The sequence below is a fragment of the Emys orbicularis genome, chromosome 19, assembly GCF_028017835.1.
Source record: "Emys orbicularis isolate rEmyOrb1 chromosome 19, rEmyOrb1.hap1, whole genome shotgun sequence".
NCBI classification, from domain to species: Eukaryota; Metazoa; Chordata; order Testudines; family Emydidae; genus Emys; species Emys orbicularis.
In genome coordinates, this window is record NC_088701.1 from 162881 (window position 1) to 181542 (window position 18662).

General features: G+C 48.6%; 1 protein-coding gene across 1 annotated transcript in view; it reads left to right on the plus strand.

Moving 5' to 3' along the window:
• Positions 1-15189, plus strand: part of GMIP (GEM interacting protein) — a 54254-nt gene extending 39065 nt beyond the window's left edge. Inside the window, exons 9-22 of the mRNA XM_065419501.1 lie at positions 1422-1502; positions 2154-2342; positions 3141-3278; positions 3967-4157; positions 5366-5490; positions 6649-6735; positions 6900-6998; positions 7577-7716; positions 8059-8247; positions 8719-8856; positions 9477-9673; positions 10603-10891; positions 13901-14021; positions 14660-15189. Of these exons, the coding sequence (XP_065275573.1) occupies positions 1422-1502; positions 2154-2342; positions 3141-3278; positions 3967-4157; positions 5366-5490; positions 6649-6735; positions 6900-6998; positions 7577-7716; positions 8059-8247; positions 8719-8856; positions 9477-9673; positions 10603-10891; positions 13901-14021; positions 14660-15189 (2514 nt within the window). The remainder of the gene's footprint in view (positions 1-1421; positions 1503-2153; positions 2343-3140; positions 3279-3966; positions 4158-5365; positions 5491-6648; positions 6736-6899; positions 6999-7576; positions 7717-8058; positions 8248-8718; positions 8857-9476; positions 9674-10602; positions 10892-13900; positions 14022-14659) is intronic.
• Positions 15190-18662: the final 3473 nt, after the last annotated feature.

Here is an 18662-nt window from a genome sequence, read left to right on the forward strand (position 1 = left end):
GGGGGAGGTCCTTTAGCAGTGGGCGGGCTTTGCTGGATCCCAATAGGAGCCTCAGCCCTCTCCCAGGGCTGATTTCAAGCCCTTCATGGCAGTAGCGGGTGGCCACCCCACTACAGAGCTAGATGCTCTCTCTGATTTGACTGAGAGAAAAGGGAAGGAAGTCCACACCCAGCTTCTGGGAAAAGGAAGTTACTTCCCAATAGAGCAGCATTCTGGGAGCTTTGGTTTCTGATGTCATAGCCTCAGCTGCCAGAGCTGGTGCTGTCCTCAAACCATGTCTCTCTCCACCTTCCCATGACCAGCATCTATATGGTACCTCAGCTGTCTCGGGTCAACAGTGACGGTGAGAGAGCCAGAAAGACCCCAGCTTGCCTCTCAGGGGCCAGGTGGAATCTGCCGTCCCTTCTTACTAGAGAACTGCACACATGTGATCTGGAGCTGCTGGGAGGCAACACACACAGGGCCTTTACACAGTCCCTTTCCAGAGCAGAACCTCGCCGCAGCCCATCCTGCCCATTCTTCCATGCATGTGAAGAGTGTTTCTGCTCTGCTGAACTGGCAGGACCTGTGCAGGGGGATCACATACTATAGCATGGAGCTCCACTCTGCAGGGGTTCCTGGCATATCTGTGTGTAACAGCTCATTGGAGCTAAATGGGCTGGGAGCATCTGTACCTACTCCATCGTTCCTCTCAATGGTGTGCGTGTGCGAGGGAGGGAGAGAGACACACACACAGTCTGGAACCTAGTCTAGCTTTAGGCTGGAGTGTCAGCTGCAGAGCAGCTCAGGGTATGTCTGCGCTGCAGTTAAACACCCACAGCCGGCCTGTGCCCACTGACTCGGGCTATGGGGCTGTTTAGTTGCGGTGTAGATGTCCAGGCTCAGGCTGGAGCCCCAGCCGGAACGCGTACACCACAATTAAACAGCCCCATATCCCAAGCCCCTGAAGCTCAAGTCAGGTGGCCTGGGCCAGCCATGGGTGTCTAATTCCAGTGTAGACATACCCTGAGTGACTTGGAAGGAGTTTTTCTGCCTCCCCGCTAGTTTGCCCAGTTACTCAGGCCGAGGCAGGGCAGGTGCTGCAGACTTTCCCCTCTTGCAATCTTGATGACATGAAGTGACTTGGTTTAATGTAACTCTTTACTGGTGTGGGTATGAAAAGAGGCTGCAGGAGTAGAGGGGTAGGGTTAGCATCCTGACACTAATCCTTAAACAGCTCCAGCCCCAGCCTTTGTAAGACAAGGTGAGGGATCACGTTTGGGGCTCAGAAATATTAATGCCAGAAGAGACCATTGTGACCATTTCATGTGACTTCCTGTCTAACATAGGGCTCTCAGTGGTGTCTGCATCAAGCCCAATAGCTTCTGGCTGAGCTAGAGTATAGCTAAGCTGTTTTCACCTGCACCTTTATTCCCTTGCAGCCTCTCACAGCCAAGAGGAATGAAATTGAGAAGTGGCGGAAAGAATTCAAAGATCAATGGCTAAAGGAACAGAAAAGAATGGTAAGAGACTAAGAGATGGAAAATGGTGAGAGAGCCAGGCCATCTTGACAACTACAGGCCCAGAACACTGAGAACATGGGGCCTCTCAGAACACGTAGAGAGAAATGCTAACAGCAGCCTTACTGGGAACCCTTTACCCTGGCCTACACTGCTTTGCGAGGTGGGAGGGTCCCAGAGCTTGGGCTGCAGCCTGAGCCCTAACATCTACACTGCAATTAAACATCCCTTAGGCTAAGCCCCTGATCCTTAGTCAGCTGGCTTGGGCCAGCGTGGGTGTCTAATTGCAGTATAGAGATACCCATCCATCTCAATGGGGTACATGCTCTAAAGCCTAATGACAATCATCATTAATATGTAAATAATTAGTTGAAGGTGTGCAATGAGGATGGTGATGAGTCAGGGCAGTGTGGTCAGGAGGAGTGAGAACAGCAGTGGGAGCCAGGAGATGCTGAATTCTAGTCCTACTGCTTGGTATTGTAAGTGACGCTTGCATAGAGTCCTCTCCACAGTCTGACGCTGGCTAGCACTGGCCTTAGAGTAAGTGACACTCGGCACCCACAAAACAGATGCTTTTATGGCTAGCAGACTTGTGGTCCCAGTCTCCTTCCAGTCTGATGATGTGCCCTAAACGCCCTCCTTCTTGGATTCCAGAATGATTCACTGTCATCCTTGCGCAAGTCCCGCCTTCACTACATACAGCGCTGCGAGGAGTTGGAGAAAGCCAAGCTGCTGAGTGCCAAGGCAGAAGATGAGTACCAGGGCATAGCAGCAACCCACCCTGGCAGCGCCAACAAGCAGCTGGAGAAACGGCGCCGCTCTCGTGAGGAGGCACAAGTGAAGGTGATGGGGTTGTATCACTTCTCTCTTATACAGATAACTGAAAACGGACTCAATGAACTAGAAGCCCACTTGTAATATTGGACACTAAGTAAAATATTATGAGGCTACTAGGTTCATCCTTTGCTGCTGGGATGTGGAGTTGAGCAGGGCTAGGTCTTGAGTTTTCAGCCTTTAATCATTTTGGATATCCTCTGCTCTTTCCCATTTTTGGCACCCACAAAGGCACCTGTGCCCAGAAGAGTTTGGGACCCTGATGTAGCTTGTTCCTCATGTAAAGAGGAATATTCAGTGCTCAGTGGCTTTGCCATGCTGGGCTAGATACCCCTGTAGGCTGAACACCTAGCATTACAACTGAATGTGCTGCAGAGCAACGCAGAATGCTCCAGTGACACAGACGGGTTTTGAATTCACTAGCCTTATGGAGAGTTTGCAGCCTGTTAATTAGAGATGACCAAAATTTTTTGAATGCAAAGTTTTGTTTTGTTTAAAAATGGCCTTTTTTCCAAAACAATTTTTTTCATGAAAAATTGTTGATATTACTGAAATTTTTAATTTTTCACAAAAATATTTGTCCCATCTTTGATTTTTTAAAATTATCAACAAAAGTATTGAAAATCAGCACTAAGACTTCATATAAATGCTTAACAAACAAGCCGATAGCCCCATTCAGCTCATCTCCCATTGTGTTCTGTGTTATTATGTGTCACCCCACTCATGGCTGCACTGTGGCTGCCCGCAATTTCCAAGGTTCTCCGCCCGGCATTGCTGCTTCTTCATTCTTTATTTTGCTGCACCCAGGTTCAGGAAACAGAAGCTTCTTACAAGATGTGCATCAGTGATGCCAACTCTCGTCGGCAGGAGCTGGAAAAGGTGCGGGAGAGAATTGTCTCCCATATCCGGAAACTCATTTACCAAGGAGATGAGGTGCTGACACGGGTGAGTATGACATTGCTGTGCCACTTGCTCCAGTCTCAGGGACGTCATCATTCAGGATAGAGCCACCTGATCTTTCTCTACTATACAGATAATTAATGTGATGGTTCTCAATCGGAACCCAGATCACACCCTGAGCATCGCTTTAGTGCTGACTTTGCAAGGATCAGTGATCCCATACATAGCTATAGTGACCACAAACCTCCTACTGTGTCAGGGGAGTCTGTGGGACAAGGCTGAATCTGGTGACAGATGATATGGAGACAAAAACAGAGGCTAGAGAGCAGGCTCAGAGCCAGTGAGCAAAGCTCATCCTGTATATGATTCAGTATAGAGGAGGTGAAGTCCTCTCTTGGCTTGCCCAGAGGAGCCAACACAAGCTTTACCAATGACCGTGACTGAAGTACAGTTCCTATAGCAGCTGGATATGGGGTAGGGGTCTGTGTTTTCACTGGCTAATGGGCTTATATGCAGATTTATTTAAATTAAGTGCAATTCTTTGAGTAATTTCATTAATGAGGTGAAACTAAAATGCTAGGCAGCTATATCAATAAGCAGGAAAGCGTGGCACCTGTGCAAGAGCCTTGTTTACAAACTGAACTGGGAGCCTGGGGGACACACCTGAGATTCAAGGGAAAGAGAGGGTCACCTAAGCCTAGGGGTGTTTCATGCTTTTTGGGATTTCCATAAGGTCACCTTGAGGATGTTCAAGTTGCAGCAGACTCAGGCAGAGAAGATTCCAGTGGGGTACGAGAACATGACTGAGTACTGCAAGCCCTACAGAATGGGTGAGAAATATCTGGAATTCATTCAGAAGCTGCAGAAGAAAGAGATCCCCATGGAGGTGTTTGAATTTGAAGCATTTATTCCTGCCGGGCAGAGGTAAAGAAATGTAGAACCAGAGCTGGTGGCTCCAGGGCTTGAAATGTATAATAAGCTGAATAAAAAGACTCATTTAAAACATTTTACGCTATAAAATCACTTGTGATGCAGCAGGGTTATTAATGCTGAGAAGACATGGAATGGGCTAGTTGATAACTTTGAGAAGTACCACAAGCCAAAGTCCAAAAGGGTCTGTTCTCTCCTTGAGGACTCTGCATAGCTTCCATTAATATTAGCAGAGAACAGACTCCCAAAGATCATTTGGTTTCCTTGTGATGATCAGTAAGTGTTAGGGCCTGCACAAGGATAACTTGGTCCAGCTGTCTGCCCCAAGTCAGGAGTTGTTTCTCCCACTTGTTTAATGTATTGATCTTCATTATCTCATATGTATGATGTTTGATTTCCAAACTACCCATATTTATATATTTCCTGTAGACCGAAAATATGAGGGAAATTATATTAAACTTAGTTATATTGAAATTAATGGTCAACAGGTTTATAAAAAACATAAGGAAGTACTTCTTCACGCAATGCACAGTCAACCTGCAGAGCTCATTGCCGGGGATAGTGTGGAAGCCAAAAATATAACTATGTTCAAAACAGAATTAGATAAGTTCAGGGAGGACAGGTCCATCTATGGCTATTAGCCAAGATTGTCAGGGATGCAATCCCATGCTCTGGTGTCCCTAAATCTCTGACTGCCAGAAGCTGGGACTGGACGACAGGGGACAGATCACTCAGTAATTGCCTTGTTCTCTTCGTTCCCTCACAAGCATCTGCCACCGGCCACTGTCAGAAGATAGGATACTGGGCTAGATGGACTATTGCTCTGACCCAGTGTGGCCATTCTTATGTTCTTAGTATTGACTGTCAATCCGGTGTGCACTTGCCCTAGGCTTCTTTGAAAAGTCCAGCCTACAACTACCTGTAAACTCCCGGAGGCGAGGACCTGGTCATCTTATATGTCTCTAAAGCACCATGTACATCTATGGGGGAATAATATTTGAACTAATGAAAGACAATTTTAAAAACAAAACACAAAATGCCCCCTTCTTGTGTATTTCATTTGAAGCATTGTTGTAGTCATGGTGGTCCCAGACCTGAATAAGTCTGTGTTGCTCAAAAGCTTGTCTCTTTCACAAAACGAAGTTGGTTGAATAAAAAATATTTCCTCATCTACCTTGTTTCTCTGTGTATTTCATTCTCAGGTCTCCTCCTAGTGGTAGAAAAAAGAATGCAGTGCAATACTCCTGCATGTCATCCTCTGCAGCTGATCTGAGCACCGATGCAGAAGATGCATCAGGAAAGCAGTTTTCCACAAACAGTGAACAAAGTAGGTTTAATTTAACAAGGAAAAGTTACCTCTGTTATGTCACTGCTGCTTGCTTCATATATGTATGTAGTCAAGAGTAGCAAGGAGAGGTTAGGTTATTAATAACCTCTGGAGTCAGAGCCCAGGACTTTCTCCAGACTGGGACTGTGTGTGGTTTGGCTGCTGCAATTTTATGGAAAGGGATTCAGGTTCATGAAAATTTGTTCCCTGATTGAATCAGAAAAATTTACTTTTATCTCACAAAGTGTCAGGTTTTATTCACTCCCCATCCACATGCATCTTAGACAAGAGGTGTGTTCCAAAAGGAAAAAAGTCAGCTGTGAAAGTCATTCTGAGCTTTAACCAGGAGATGCTGTCATGGATAAAGCAGGTGTAGTCTATTTGCATGGTACATAAGCCTTACAGCATTTTAATAAAGGTACAAACAAGCTGGTTCATGCCCCGAATGCGTTGGAAGCTCTTGTTCATCTCCTGGTGTGTGACCTGAAATGGAGATTTTTTTCTGAAACTTTGTTGTTTCTCTGTCCTGTGAAAACATTTACGAATTTTCTGGCAGTCTGGGGACATCCTGTGTACCCTCAGACCCCTTTACTTGCAGCATCACTTTTATAACCCCATGTTTTGATTTAACCCATGCTTGACTATCCTCTATATGAAAACCACCTTAGAGTGGGCTGTGACGGGCAGTGCAGCCTGTAAGCCTTCTCTTGTTATTCCTTCAGTTCAGTCCCTTGAATGGTATATTGTATTCTCAAGTTTTACATCCTCTTTCCACAGAGCATCGCATTTCATTGCAGGTTTAACACCCCTTTCACCATCTTACAATTTCTCTCAAAGACATTTTGGAAATCATCTCACTACGGTAGAAAATAATTGTCATTAAACTTTTCTGGCACAAAAGGACATTTCCTAAAGGTCTTTAAAAAACATGGCATGATTCAGCAAAAATGCCTCCAGATTGCTCTTTGGATTATCAGGCTCTCATCGTGCTGGTGTGTTTCTGTTTTAAAAGATATTAGCAGAAAGGTCAGTTGTTTTGAGGCATTGTCAGTAAGAGTAAAGAACCCAGCAGATGAGCGTGGGTTCATTTAGAAACTGCTGCTGAGACATTAGTCAATGTGTTGGGATGATCCGTCTCATTTATTTCGCCTTTTACAGGTGCAAACAAGTCCTTCTACAGTGACACAGAAAGCCTGGGTGGGAGCTGCGAATCCCGGTCCCTGGACTCTCCCACCTCTAGCCCAGGTGAGAAGAATGGCACTTTCTGCCTAATGTTCATACTAACAAAAAACTTCAATAGAAATTAAACGTGGATTTGGAGCTTTTTAAATTTTTTCTATAATGTGCAATACATAAATAAAGTACATCTTGTATTTTGTATAATGTAAAACTTTCCTCCTTGTCTCCAGGGCACCAAAGTAGGAAGTTGCTAAAAGCTTCATCCACAGGCACCATGTCCTCCTCGGATGATTTTGAAGAGAGAGATTCATGTCAAACATATGAAAATGGTGAGCAATAAAGAAATCTGCGTGACTGATAAAAAGAAACAGTAGGAGAGCATCCTGCGTCTCTTGTGCTCCCCCATTCTGTTATGCTTATGAAAGGGAGCTTTCCATACACCCCCCCATACAGCTCTGCTGATGCCCCTCAATTTGGACCTGCAGCCCCCCCACTGCTATTCCATCTTTGGGCTCCCCACCCAACATACACAGTTTTGCTGATGCTCCTCAATCCCAAATCACAGGCCCCTGCTATTCCAAACCTGGGCTCCCCCCAGCAGCTCTGTTGATGCCCCTCCCAATCCACAACCCCCAATGGTATTCCAGCCCTGAACCTCAGTATAGTAGTGCTACTGCTGCTCAGTTATGACTGGCAGCAATGTCCCAAATTCCATTTCAGGCCCCTCTAGTTCAGCCAATAACCACCAGTCATTATGTTGAGAACCCCTTATCATCTCAAATAGATAGCGCTACAAGAGATCTGCCCAGCTGTCTAGAGAAATGGGCTGCTAATTCTTTTGCATTTCTAGATGGCATGAGTGACTTTTAGTAATGTCTCCTTGTTATTTATATGGTTGCTGCACCAGAAAATGGATCATCCCAGTGTCAGTTTAAGAACATCTCTCTGTCGAGTGCAGCACAGACCCACCGGCTGCGGAAATTGCGGGGTCCGTCCAAGTGCAGGGAGTGTGAAACCTTTATGGTCAGTGGCACCGAATGTGAAGAGGTGAGCGCTCAGAACACCCTGGACTGTAGATAACCAGCTCCCCCTGGCCCCTGTGTAAGGTATTTCACTGCAGGCATGTCCCCCCTGCAAAACTATGTGAATGGGCCTCCCTTGGTGAGGCCAATAATTCAGTGCAGGCTGCTCTGCCAGAACAGCTGAGGAAAGGGAGGCAAAGGGGAACGTATCTCCCACTGAGGCGCTTCTGCAGAGAGATGTGGAACAGTGAATGGAGGGAACAGGAGACGGGATGTGCCCCAGGGGGAGACACTTTCCCCAGCTTCTGGAGTTGTCCTTGCTGAACTGTAATTAGTGCCTAACTGTAATATCGTCCTACCATTGCAGTGCTATCTGACCTGCCACAGGAAGTGCCTGGAGAACCTCCTGATCACCTGCGGCCACAAGAAGCTGCCCAGCCGAGTGCCCCTCTTTGGCATCGACTTCACACAGGTCCCTCGGGATTTCCCGGAAGAGGTTCCGTTCATAGTTGTGAAATGCACCTCAGAAATCGAGGCACGTGCCCTCGGAGTGCAGGTGAGCAGCCCTGGGGTAGAGTCCAGCACAGGGCCTGGTTCTGCTCCTGCTGGGGACCAGGATTACGCTCCCTTGGACTTTGACAGGAACCACATTAGGCCCTTACTTGGTAACTTTTGTCTCAAGGCACTTCACAAAGGGGGTTTCCCCAGTGAACCATTGACGGTGGCCAAGGCAGCTGACACAGGTCACCTGGCATCAAGACAGACTAATTAAAATTCTCTCTAGTTTCCTCTAGCTCTGGTATTTTTAATGCCCCATCATGGGGGTAGCTGGGTATGAGTCTCTGCAGATCACCCTTTGTTTCCTGTCCACAGAGGGAAAGACACAATGTCACATTCCTTCTTGGCCTTAGCTGCAGAAATTAAGCTGTCCTGTTAGTTCCTGGCCCCATCCCCTCCCCTCCCCTCCCCACTCTTCTCAGATTCTCTAACCAGGATCCCTTGACCTTTCCCCATTTCAACAATGCAGGGGATCTATCGGATAAGTGGAGCCAAGGCCCGGGTGGAGAAGCTCTGCCAGGCATTTGAAAACGGGAGGGAGCTGGTGGAGCTCTCAGAACATTCTCCTCATGACATCACTGGCGTCCTGAAGCATTTCCTGAAGGAGGTGGGTAGCAGATCCCCAGGAGGAACCAGGATCAGTCTCAGGTCCTGGCTACTTGCAGTCTCCTGGCTTCAGTTTCTGGTGCATCTCTGGGAGGATGGCAACCCCTGTTCCTGGCTTGCTCTTAGCTGGGTTTTTGAGGCACTGGGATGTGTTGATGTCTGTTTGTTTACTGTAGAATTAGGGATTAATTCCAGGCACTGATCTCCTAACTTCCACCTTCTCTGGTGCCATGGGAGTGACTGGGAAGATGGTCACTGTGAAGTCTCCTGACCCCACCAGGGCTCATGGCTTGCAGCGATAAAGGGCAGATGAGACCAATGTTTCCCTGAGCAGTAGCAGGCCTGGATTATTTCTGAGATTCCCAATATTAATTTCATGTGAACGGCAATTCTGGCGAGGCCTGGACCTTCTCTGCAGGCCCTAGAAGTTCATGTGAAATCAGGGAGCCAATCACTAGCCTGCACATCATGGGGATAAGAGTTGGTATGAGCCTGGGAACATGCGGCTGAAGGGGGCCAGGACTGCAGGGCCACTGACACTAGCAAAGGTCCTTCATGGGACTTCCCCACAGCATCAAATAGGCAGGCTGCAGTAACACAATCTCCCTCATCTCACCACAGCTGTCAGGGCCAGTGCTCCTGTATGAGCTCTACGATGAATTAATCGCGCTTGCCAAGGACCTGCAGAGACCTGGGGAAGGGAAGAGAGACAGCTCAGGGTTCTCAGCAGATCCCATTCAAAGCATGAAGGACTTGCTGAGCAAACTGCCTGGGACTAACTACAACACCCTGCGACACATCATTGCACATCTGTACAGGTGACGGGGACAAGTGGCTGGCTTGCTGATTAGGGTCACCTGGATGGGGAGGGGGTCTGTTAGATTGCTGCAGAGATCTCGCTCCCCAGAGGAGCATCTGGCACAGTGGCAGGTCAGTACCAGAAGAAGCTCTTAGAACACATCTACACTTGGAGTTGGTATAATTTCCAGCTTGAGAAAACATGCGCGAGCTAGCTCTCCTTGAGGTAGCATGCTAAAAATAGCATGTAGCCACAGCAGCGCAAGTGGCGGGAGGGGCCAGCTGCCCCGAGGATGAGTCTGGCATCGCTGGCTCAGGACAGCTAGCCTCTCCTGCCATTTGCACTACTGATCACACTGCCACAGCCACATTCTGTGTTTAGCACACTGACTCGATGAGAGTTGGGAATTACACCCTCAGCTCGAAGTGCAGACATGTCTGTAGCCTCCTTCGCTAGCAAAAGGGCAGGGTTAGACCCAAAGGGACAGCCATGAGGAGGGAAAAGCCCATTCAGAAGAAAGGTGAGACTCTCACAGCTCCCAACAAGGGAGAAGGAAAAGGCCCTGGTCCCAGATAAGCTGTCTGGCCGCTCCTTAACTGATGGCGCTTCACAGTTAAACCAGGTGCAGAGCCAGAATCCCCATTAGGGCAATGGGAGACATGGGCCTGTGGCCCCAAGCTCCTTTCATCCAGCGCTGACCAAGCATCTTCCCTTAGAGCTGGACTTTTCACCCAGCTCAGAGCAGCTTCCTGGGTCTCAGTGGAGTCTGAGCGTTGGAAACCAGAACCTTGTCCATCTCCCTCACACATCCAGTTCCTGCCAGGGTCGGGATGTATATCTGTACCAGGAAATGGTGCCATCAGCTCCCCCACTAACTGCCCATTCCATCCCTCCCACTCGCTGCAATGGGGCTGAGAGGCCTCTAACCATGATGTTTTCCTTTCCCAGGGTGGCTCAGAGATACGAAGAGAACAAGATGTCTCCCAACAACCTGGGGATAATCTTTGGGCCAACGCTGATCCGGCCCGGCTCAGGGTGTGATGTCTCCATGTCATGCCTTGTAGACTCTGGGTACCAGGCCCAGATTGTGGAGTTTCTCATTCTGAGCTACGAGAAGGTCTTTGGGATGGATGACTTGCCTCCGTCTTTGTATGAAAACACTTCGCAAGAAGCCTTGGCAGAGAAGGACAAAGAGGAGAAGCAGAGCACTGAGAAAGCCCAGGGTGTGACCACAGAGGTACAGCTCGGAGACACTGAGCTGGGCCCTGTGACCCTGTTATAGTCACAGGGAGTTGGATTAGCGAGGAAAACGGGATCTTACAGAAAGTGAAGCCACTTGGCATCCGTGGGTTATTCAGAGAGCAAAGAGCAGATGGGCAACTCCTGTGGAATGGGAGAACTGGAAGAAATTCCAAGCTACAGATCCCTCAGCAGCTCCCCAGACAGCTCTGAAGGATGTTTTGCTGCACATTGTAAAGAGTCCGATTCCTACAGAAAAGATGTGGGTTTCTCCAGACTGCGTTACTCAGGACGTTGCTGTGTCTCTCAGTAGATAGTTTTACAGCTCATGGAATAGAGGATTGTATAAATAGAGAAGGCTACAGCAGGATCCGCAGCCCAGACCTGCTGGGCTTGCCTCCCTCTGCGGCGTAGTTCAGCTGTGGCTAGATAGGCTACCAAGTATCGGGGGCAGCCGTGTTAGTCTGTATCCGCAAAAACAACAAGGAGTCCGGTGGCACCTTAAAGACTAACAGATTTATAGGTGCCACCGGACTCCTTGTTGTTTTTGCTAGATAGGCTGTGTTTCTGTGCTGCTGAGTGCTAAGCACCTCTCCAGCCCTCCCCATCTGCCCGACACTTCTCTCACAATAATGCCTAGCACCCTTCCTCTTCAAACCACTTTAAAACTTGAGGTAATTGGCAATACCTCCTGGGAGCTGTGTCAGGGGTGTTACCCACAGTTTATAGCTGAATTACCTGAGGCAGAGAGAGGGAAAGTGACTTTCCCAAGGTCACAGGGGGAGTCGAAGCATGAATGATCAGTATCTGTCTCCCCGTCCTGTGTACAGGCCACCGCGAAGGAAGGGAGAGAGAGAGAGAGTGTGGCTTCGTTTTCTTAATAGTCACGTTCATGTCTGGTGGGCAGTGGTACTGCTTTCCCCATGGTTCCCCGTCACTGAGGCCTAAGGGAATTATAGGGACTGTGATCCCAGCTGAAAGCAGATATTAATCTGACAGTGCACCTGACTTCCATTCCCCATATGGAAAAGTCCAATATAATTTAATAGGGATGAATCTAATAGGGCTTTATAAAAACCTACTGCATATAATAGGCAATGATCCCCTTTCCATAGTTTGGAGGGGTTTTTTTTAAACCATCTGTCACGGGGTCACTCACAATACTGGTGCCTCCTGCTGGCCATTTTGGGAATTAGCTCCGGTCAGCGGGTGTGCCCTCCGGTGGTGGTGGCTCTCCTGTCCTTGTCTCCGCCTGCAGACCCACTACAGTTCCAATCTCTCCACCTCTGCTTTGTGGCACAGCCCTCCGGCTGTGTCATAATCCGGGTTCCCCCTTCCAGGGGACTCCTTCTGCAACAGTCTAGCCGCTCCTCACAGCGGCTTGGCAGTCCGTAGCCTGGCCGCTTCTTCAGCGGCGAGTGGGGGGGAGGAAGGGAGGGACCCAGGCCCACCCACTATTCTGGGTCCTAGCCCAGGGACCCTGTAAATAACAGCTTCCCACTGCCCCTCCTTTCTTTCTCCACCAGTCTGTCTCAAGTCCCTGGGCCACTTCCCCACAGCCCCAGCACCTTCAGCTCCTGCCTCTGGCTCCTTCACCCTCTTCCCAGGGCCTTGGGCCTGCAAGTCCTAGCAGCCCTGTTCACAGTACTAGTTTCTGCAGCCCTCTAGGAAGCCAGTCCCCTCCCTTGGGTTTCCTGCAGCAGACTCCCTTGCTCTGGCCTACAGCTTCCTTTTATATGGGCCAGCTGGGCCCTAATTGGCTGGTCCAGCCGTGCAGCCACCGCCCGAATTGGCTGTTTCCTTGTAGCCCTTCAGGCTGGGTTTTAACCCTATCATGGCCAGTGCGGGGCAGATGCCCTGTCCCACCATCCTATATAATTCTACAGCAGAGATGGTTACTAAATTCTACAGGAAAGGTCAAAAATTATTTGGGGGGGGGGGATTAAGTTCTATAGGCGTTCTCAATATAATAATAAAGCCAAATTGTGAAGATTTTGATAAATCCCTGAACAAATTCCCACTGACTTCCATGGGGAATTGGGCTCATAAGAGCAATGATGTTCGGGCCCCACTGTAGCAGCCATCTCAGGCTCAATCTAATAGTAATTACTTTGCTGTAATTAATGGTTATGTTTCTGTTGCTTCCCCCCACTTTGTCCGTCTGCACAAGGACCGGCAAAGGAATCACTTAGCGAGGCTGCAGCATGACAGATAATGTGGCTGCTGCCCCTTAATGCTGCGCATCATGACCTATCCAGAGGGAACCAGGGAGGTGACATGAATTTAGTGCCATTTTCATAATCAGTTCTTCACCAAGCTTTTAATTGGCTCATTCCTGATTTATTTCGAGCATAAGGAACAGGTGGCTCTAAATAATGGGGCTGTGCTTCCATGCAGGGTTTTCTGAAGGTGCCATAAACCCAGAGAATGAACCTGATCTCCCCACAACTCCAAGGCAGAATTATCGCCCCTTCATTCTAAAAGGGTCTGTTTTAATATGTGTAGGATACATAGATGTAAACCTTGGCACAGGTCTCGTTTCTCCTGCCAGAAAGCAACCCCTGCTCCTGAGGTGCCTTTTGTGGCAGGCAGCATGATTCAATGGGCAGAGCGCTGAATTGGCACTTGGGACACCTGGGTTCTGTTGTCGGCTCTGACCAGTTGTGTGACCTTGGGCAAATCACCTCCCCACTGTTTCACCTCACAGCCTTTCTCTAGTTAAATTCTTCAGGGCAGGACTGTCCCGCACTCTGTGTCTGTGTAGCACCCAGTAAAACGGGGTCCTAGCCCAAGCTCTAAGAGGCCTCTCCCTCTCTTGCTGAGCCTGCCAGCTTTAGCACTGTGGTTTTGCATTGGGCAAGCTGAAATGGAGATCAATATATTTTCACCATTAGCCGATTATCTTTGTTCCCTTGGCTACTGCAGCACTCAGGGAACTGCATATCGTAATTAATCTGAAAGGAGAGCCCTGTCGAAACAGGTTCACAGTCCTGGCTTTTTCCTACAGAGTTTCTCCTTCAAGCATGATTCAAGTGAGGGCTACGTGTCTGATAAGTCATCTTCCAGTGAAGCCATCAATGAGCTGACAATGGAGGGAGCCCACAGTCCCCTGAGCACAGATCCCCTAGGTAAATGTCAAGCAGGGGCACATGGTCATGGAGCAGGTTTTGGGTTGGCTTGATCTGTGTTTACTGAACTTTCACAGCTTCTGTGTCTGCCTGTCTCTGCATGTGTCCCTGTGTATGGGGTAAGGCATGGCATCACCCTGCCACTTTCCTCCGTCTAGGCAGCCCACTCCATCACAGCCACCGGGCTAGCATGCCATTAGGTTTCAGTGTATGATGAGCCCTTCTCAGGAAGGGGTTTTCCTTCACTCCTCACAAGCCCTGCTGCTAGAGGCCGGGAGGCCTACACTTACCCACCAGAGTCGATTCTCTAAGGTGTTGTAGGCAGGATTCACAGGCTTGAGAACGCAGCACCTGATCTCCCCTCACTTGTGCCCATTTCACACCATGTCTCTCCTCACTTGTCACCATTTACACCAGCATTAAGAGAGGAGGCTCAGTCCCCAGCACTGAACAGGGGACTGGCCTCCACTTGTGTGTTTGTACAGGGATTTGTACTTGTCCAATTTGTCACATTAGCTAGGCCGCACGCTCCAGGCCAGTGGTGGGCAACCTGCGGCCCATCAGCCGCAGGTTGCCCACCACTGCTCTAGGCTGAGGGGGAACCTCCTTTTAAAATAATTCTCTAATGTTTTGTTCAGATTTGAATAGAAATGATGGCTCTGAGCTGGAGGACCCTGAGGAATCAGTGCACGAAAAGCCAGATCCAGATTCTGATTCAGTTCTAGGGACGCAACCCAGGGGGTACTTCAGCCGGCAGCCTGTGAAGTATCCTCGACCGGCACAGGCCAAAATGAGGCCAATCATTCACAAACCTTCCAGCTTGTCCTTGATGGCTGCTGCTCTGTCAAGCCCTCTGATGGAGGCTGATGCAGAAGGCAATCCTGCAGACTGCAGCCCTTTGATGAAGGAAGTCCTGGAGAAGAAAGGCAGCAGCAGGAGTAGCTCACCAGAGACCAGCACACTGCAGCGACGTTCTGGAGGAAAACAGCAACTCAGACATTTTGAGATCACCCAGGAAACTGCCAGGATCGTCTCCAAGTTTCAAACCAACAACACTTCCACAGGGTCCCCTGAAGTTTCTCTGGAAAGGACAAGCACAGACTGCACTGAACCCGAACCAAACCCTGACCTGGGGACACCATCCCAGGAAAACCTTTGTGAACAATGAGGAGTGCACTGCTGGAAAGTGAGACAGGCCTGCCTGCTGAATGGTGGGGACTAGGGTGACCAGATGTCCCGATTTCATAGGGACAGTCCTGATTTTTGGGTCTTTTTCTTATATAGGCTCCTATTACCCCCCCACACACCCCACCCCCTGTCCCGATTTTTCATACTTGCTTTCTGGTCACCCTAGCAGGGACAGAGAAGGGGATGAGATGAGGACCCAATCCCAGCATCTCTGTTAGGGATGGAGCTTGCAGGAAAGACCTCTGCTATGAATTATCAGGAGGCTGTGGGTCAGCCCAGAATTTGCTTTTTTTACTGTTTAGCAAACTCCAAGAGAGCATTCAGAAATAAGTCCAGAAGCTCTGTTCATGGAAAGCAAACATCTGCGACTGGTGCCAGGAGTTTTTCTGCAAGGGATGGGTTCAGTGTGATACACAGCTTAGCACAGTGGGAGGCAGTACAGAGAGAGCACAGATTACTTGGCTGTGGACACCTAGGCAGAGAGGAAATGACTGTAAAGATCAGGCCATTGGAGGAAACACTCACAAATGGTCACTTTATTGAAGCTACAGACCTCCACTGGTTTGTTTAATTCACGGCATCCCTCATTTTTCAGCACCAACCCAGTGAAGCAGTGTGTGTTGACATGGTTTGGGGCTTCCACTGCTGCAATTTCTATTTTCTATAAGCTGATAAAATCATGTATCTTTTAGGAAGGAGAAGAGATTGTGCCAACCAGGGTCGGCTCTGGCTTTTTTGCCGCCCCAGGCAAAAAAGCCTCCCGCCGCCCCCCGGCCCCCGGCGGGGAGCGTGGCAGGGGAGGACGCCGAGCCCGGCCGCGGCCCCGCTCTCCCCGGCCGGCCGGAGCGCTGGGGGAGGGCGGCGAGTCCGGCCGCGGCCCCGATCTCCCCGAGCGCCGCGCCTCCCCCCTCCAGGTGCCGCCCCAAGCACATGCTTGGTAGGCTGGTGCCTGGAGCCGGCCCTGGTGCCAACCAGTGAGCAGCCTCAGTGTGTTACTTTATCTTAATTCCATCTCTCTGCTTTTCCAACAGACCCCTCACTCTCTAGCATCTCTAACTGTTATGTCACAAACATAATCCCTTGAACCCATTACAGAAGGGCACATTTTCACTAATCCAAAGCAAGACTAGTCTGTATTTTGGTGGTTCTCAACATCTTCCATATCAGGATCACACTAAGACACCCCCACATGCACAGTGATATTCACCATGGAGCCCTATTCTGATGGTGTCAGAACCAAACTAAGTCCATGTGACTTTTGTCTGAGTAACGATCTCAAGATTAGGACCCAGATGAATACATGAATATTATGTAATGAGCTAACACTGATATATGTGAAATAAGATGATGAGTAGCTACTGGGGGGATTTATTGTAATAGGGTGCATACTGTGATCCACTGATATGGATTTTCTTGGTTTCTGGTTATGCACAGGGTGAAATTCACCCCTGTGCAGAGGGCAGTGCAAGGACTAGCCACCCATTTAAGCTACTTTTGCATAGGGGTGAATTTCTCCAATAGTGAGCAGCTGTTGAGCTACTCGTGTCTGAACCAGGAAGCCATAGGCCAGGGGTGGCCAACCTGTGGCTCCGGAGCCACATGCGGCTCTTCAGAAGTTAATATGTGGCTCCTTGTATAGGCACCAACTCCAGGGCTGGAGCTACAGGCACCAACTTTCCAATGTGCCGGGGGGTGCTCACTGCTCAACCCCCAACTCTGCCACAGGCTTTGCCCCCACTCCACCCCCTTCCCTGAGCCTGCCGTGCCCTCGCTCCTCCCCAGAGCCTCCTGCACCCCATGAAACAGCTGATCGGGAGGTGCGGGGAGAGAGGGAGATGTGCTGATCGACGGGGCTGCCGGTGGGTGGGAGGTGCTGGGAGCTGTGTGGGGGGGAGCTGATGTGGGGCTGCTGACGTATTACTGTGGCTCTTTGGCAACGTACATTGGTAAATTCTGGCTCCTTCTCAGGTTCAGGTTGGCCACCCCAGCCATAGGCAAATGGTTAACGCTAATATTACATCTCTCCAAGTCTGCTCAGCATCTCTCTTTTTCTTCTGATAAAGTTGGCCACCTTCTTTTTTCTCTTACCCTATCCCTGATCTTTTTGTTTGTTCCTGTTTCTTAACAAGATCCTAAAAGAAACGCTAAGGATTTACTCACAGCAGTTGTAGAGCTTGGGCCAGAAAATGGGGGAAATCACCCACTCACTCCACATCGTGCGTCAAAAGATGTGTATTTAATGTTAATATGTTGCTTTGTATTCTTGAATATTAAATTATCTTTTAATAAAATTCATTTCCGTAGTAAGTGTTAGGGAGCTTTATTACAAGTTCTTTGTGTTCTTTGTGCTTGTTTGTTAAATGAGCATTTGTGAAATCCCTGGCTGGACGTTTGTTGGCCTGTTGTCATTATGTGGTATGTGCCAACAGTGCCCTCAACCCTTTATAAGACAAAAATTAAAGACAGTTTCTATGCTGAAGAGCTCACCATCTAAGGGACTGACACAGATAAGTCAAGATGCTCTGCAAGAGCCGGAAGAGGAAGGTAACCAATATTTTCCTTTCTTGCCTCACATTTGAATTGAATTTTACAGGATCAGGTGCTGCCTCCACAGCCCTCCTAGACCATCGCCCTGAGAGCAAGAAGCTAAATCTAACAGTCTGAGCTATGATCCCCTGTGTGACACATACAGGCTGCACCTTATGAATTCTGTACTTTGAAAATCTGTCAAATAGATTCCAGTAAACAAGAGCCACAAGGCAGCTCACATCTGCCCAGGCAATTTTTTTATCTAACAATATTTAAACACATTTAACCCATTTTGATCGTGGTAGGATTTAAATCCAGAAAATATGCCACTGAGCGAATTTTTACATGGACTCTGTGGAACAGCTCTTCGGCCACTGTACATTGTCATCACTGTATTGACTTCAATGGAGATATGACAATTAACTCCATCTAAGGACCTTCCCTCATGAGTCCACCAGATGACACCCAAGAGTCTACATGACCATTTGACTGATAGTGATCTATTTCCCTGCAGCTAATGTCTATGCTGCTCTGAACAAATGCCGCCTTTCTACTGCACTACTTCATACCGACTTCCTAACACACACAGCCCTTCTGACTGCAGTGTTTATTTTTAACAAATTAAATTATTCTATTTTGCACTTTCCATTCTAGGATCTGAAAGTACTTTGCAAAGGCAGGTCAGTATAATTTAATCCATTTTACAGATGGGTAAACTGAGGCACACCCAAATGCTAGACCCAGGAAGATAAGCCATCTCACCAGACTCCCTGACAGTAATACAGACAATTCCCTAGACTCCTATTACAGCTTTTGAAGATTCACTCTCTCTGGGAACATGGGAATTGCCAGACCAGGAGTCCAACCATAGGCGCCGACTCCATGGATGCTCTGGGGCTGGAGCACCCACGGAAAAAAATTGGT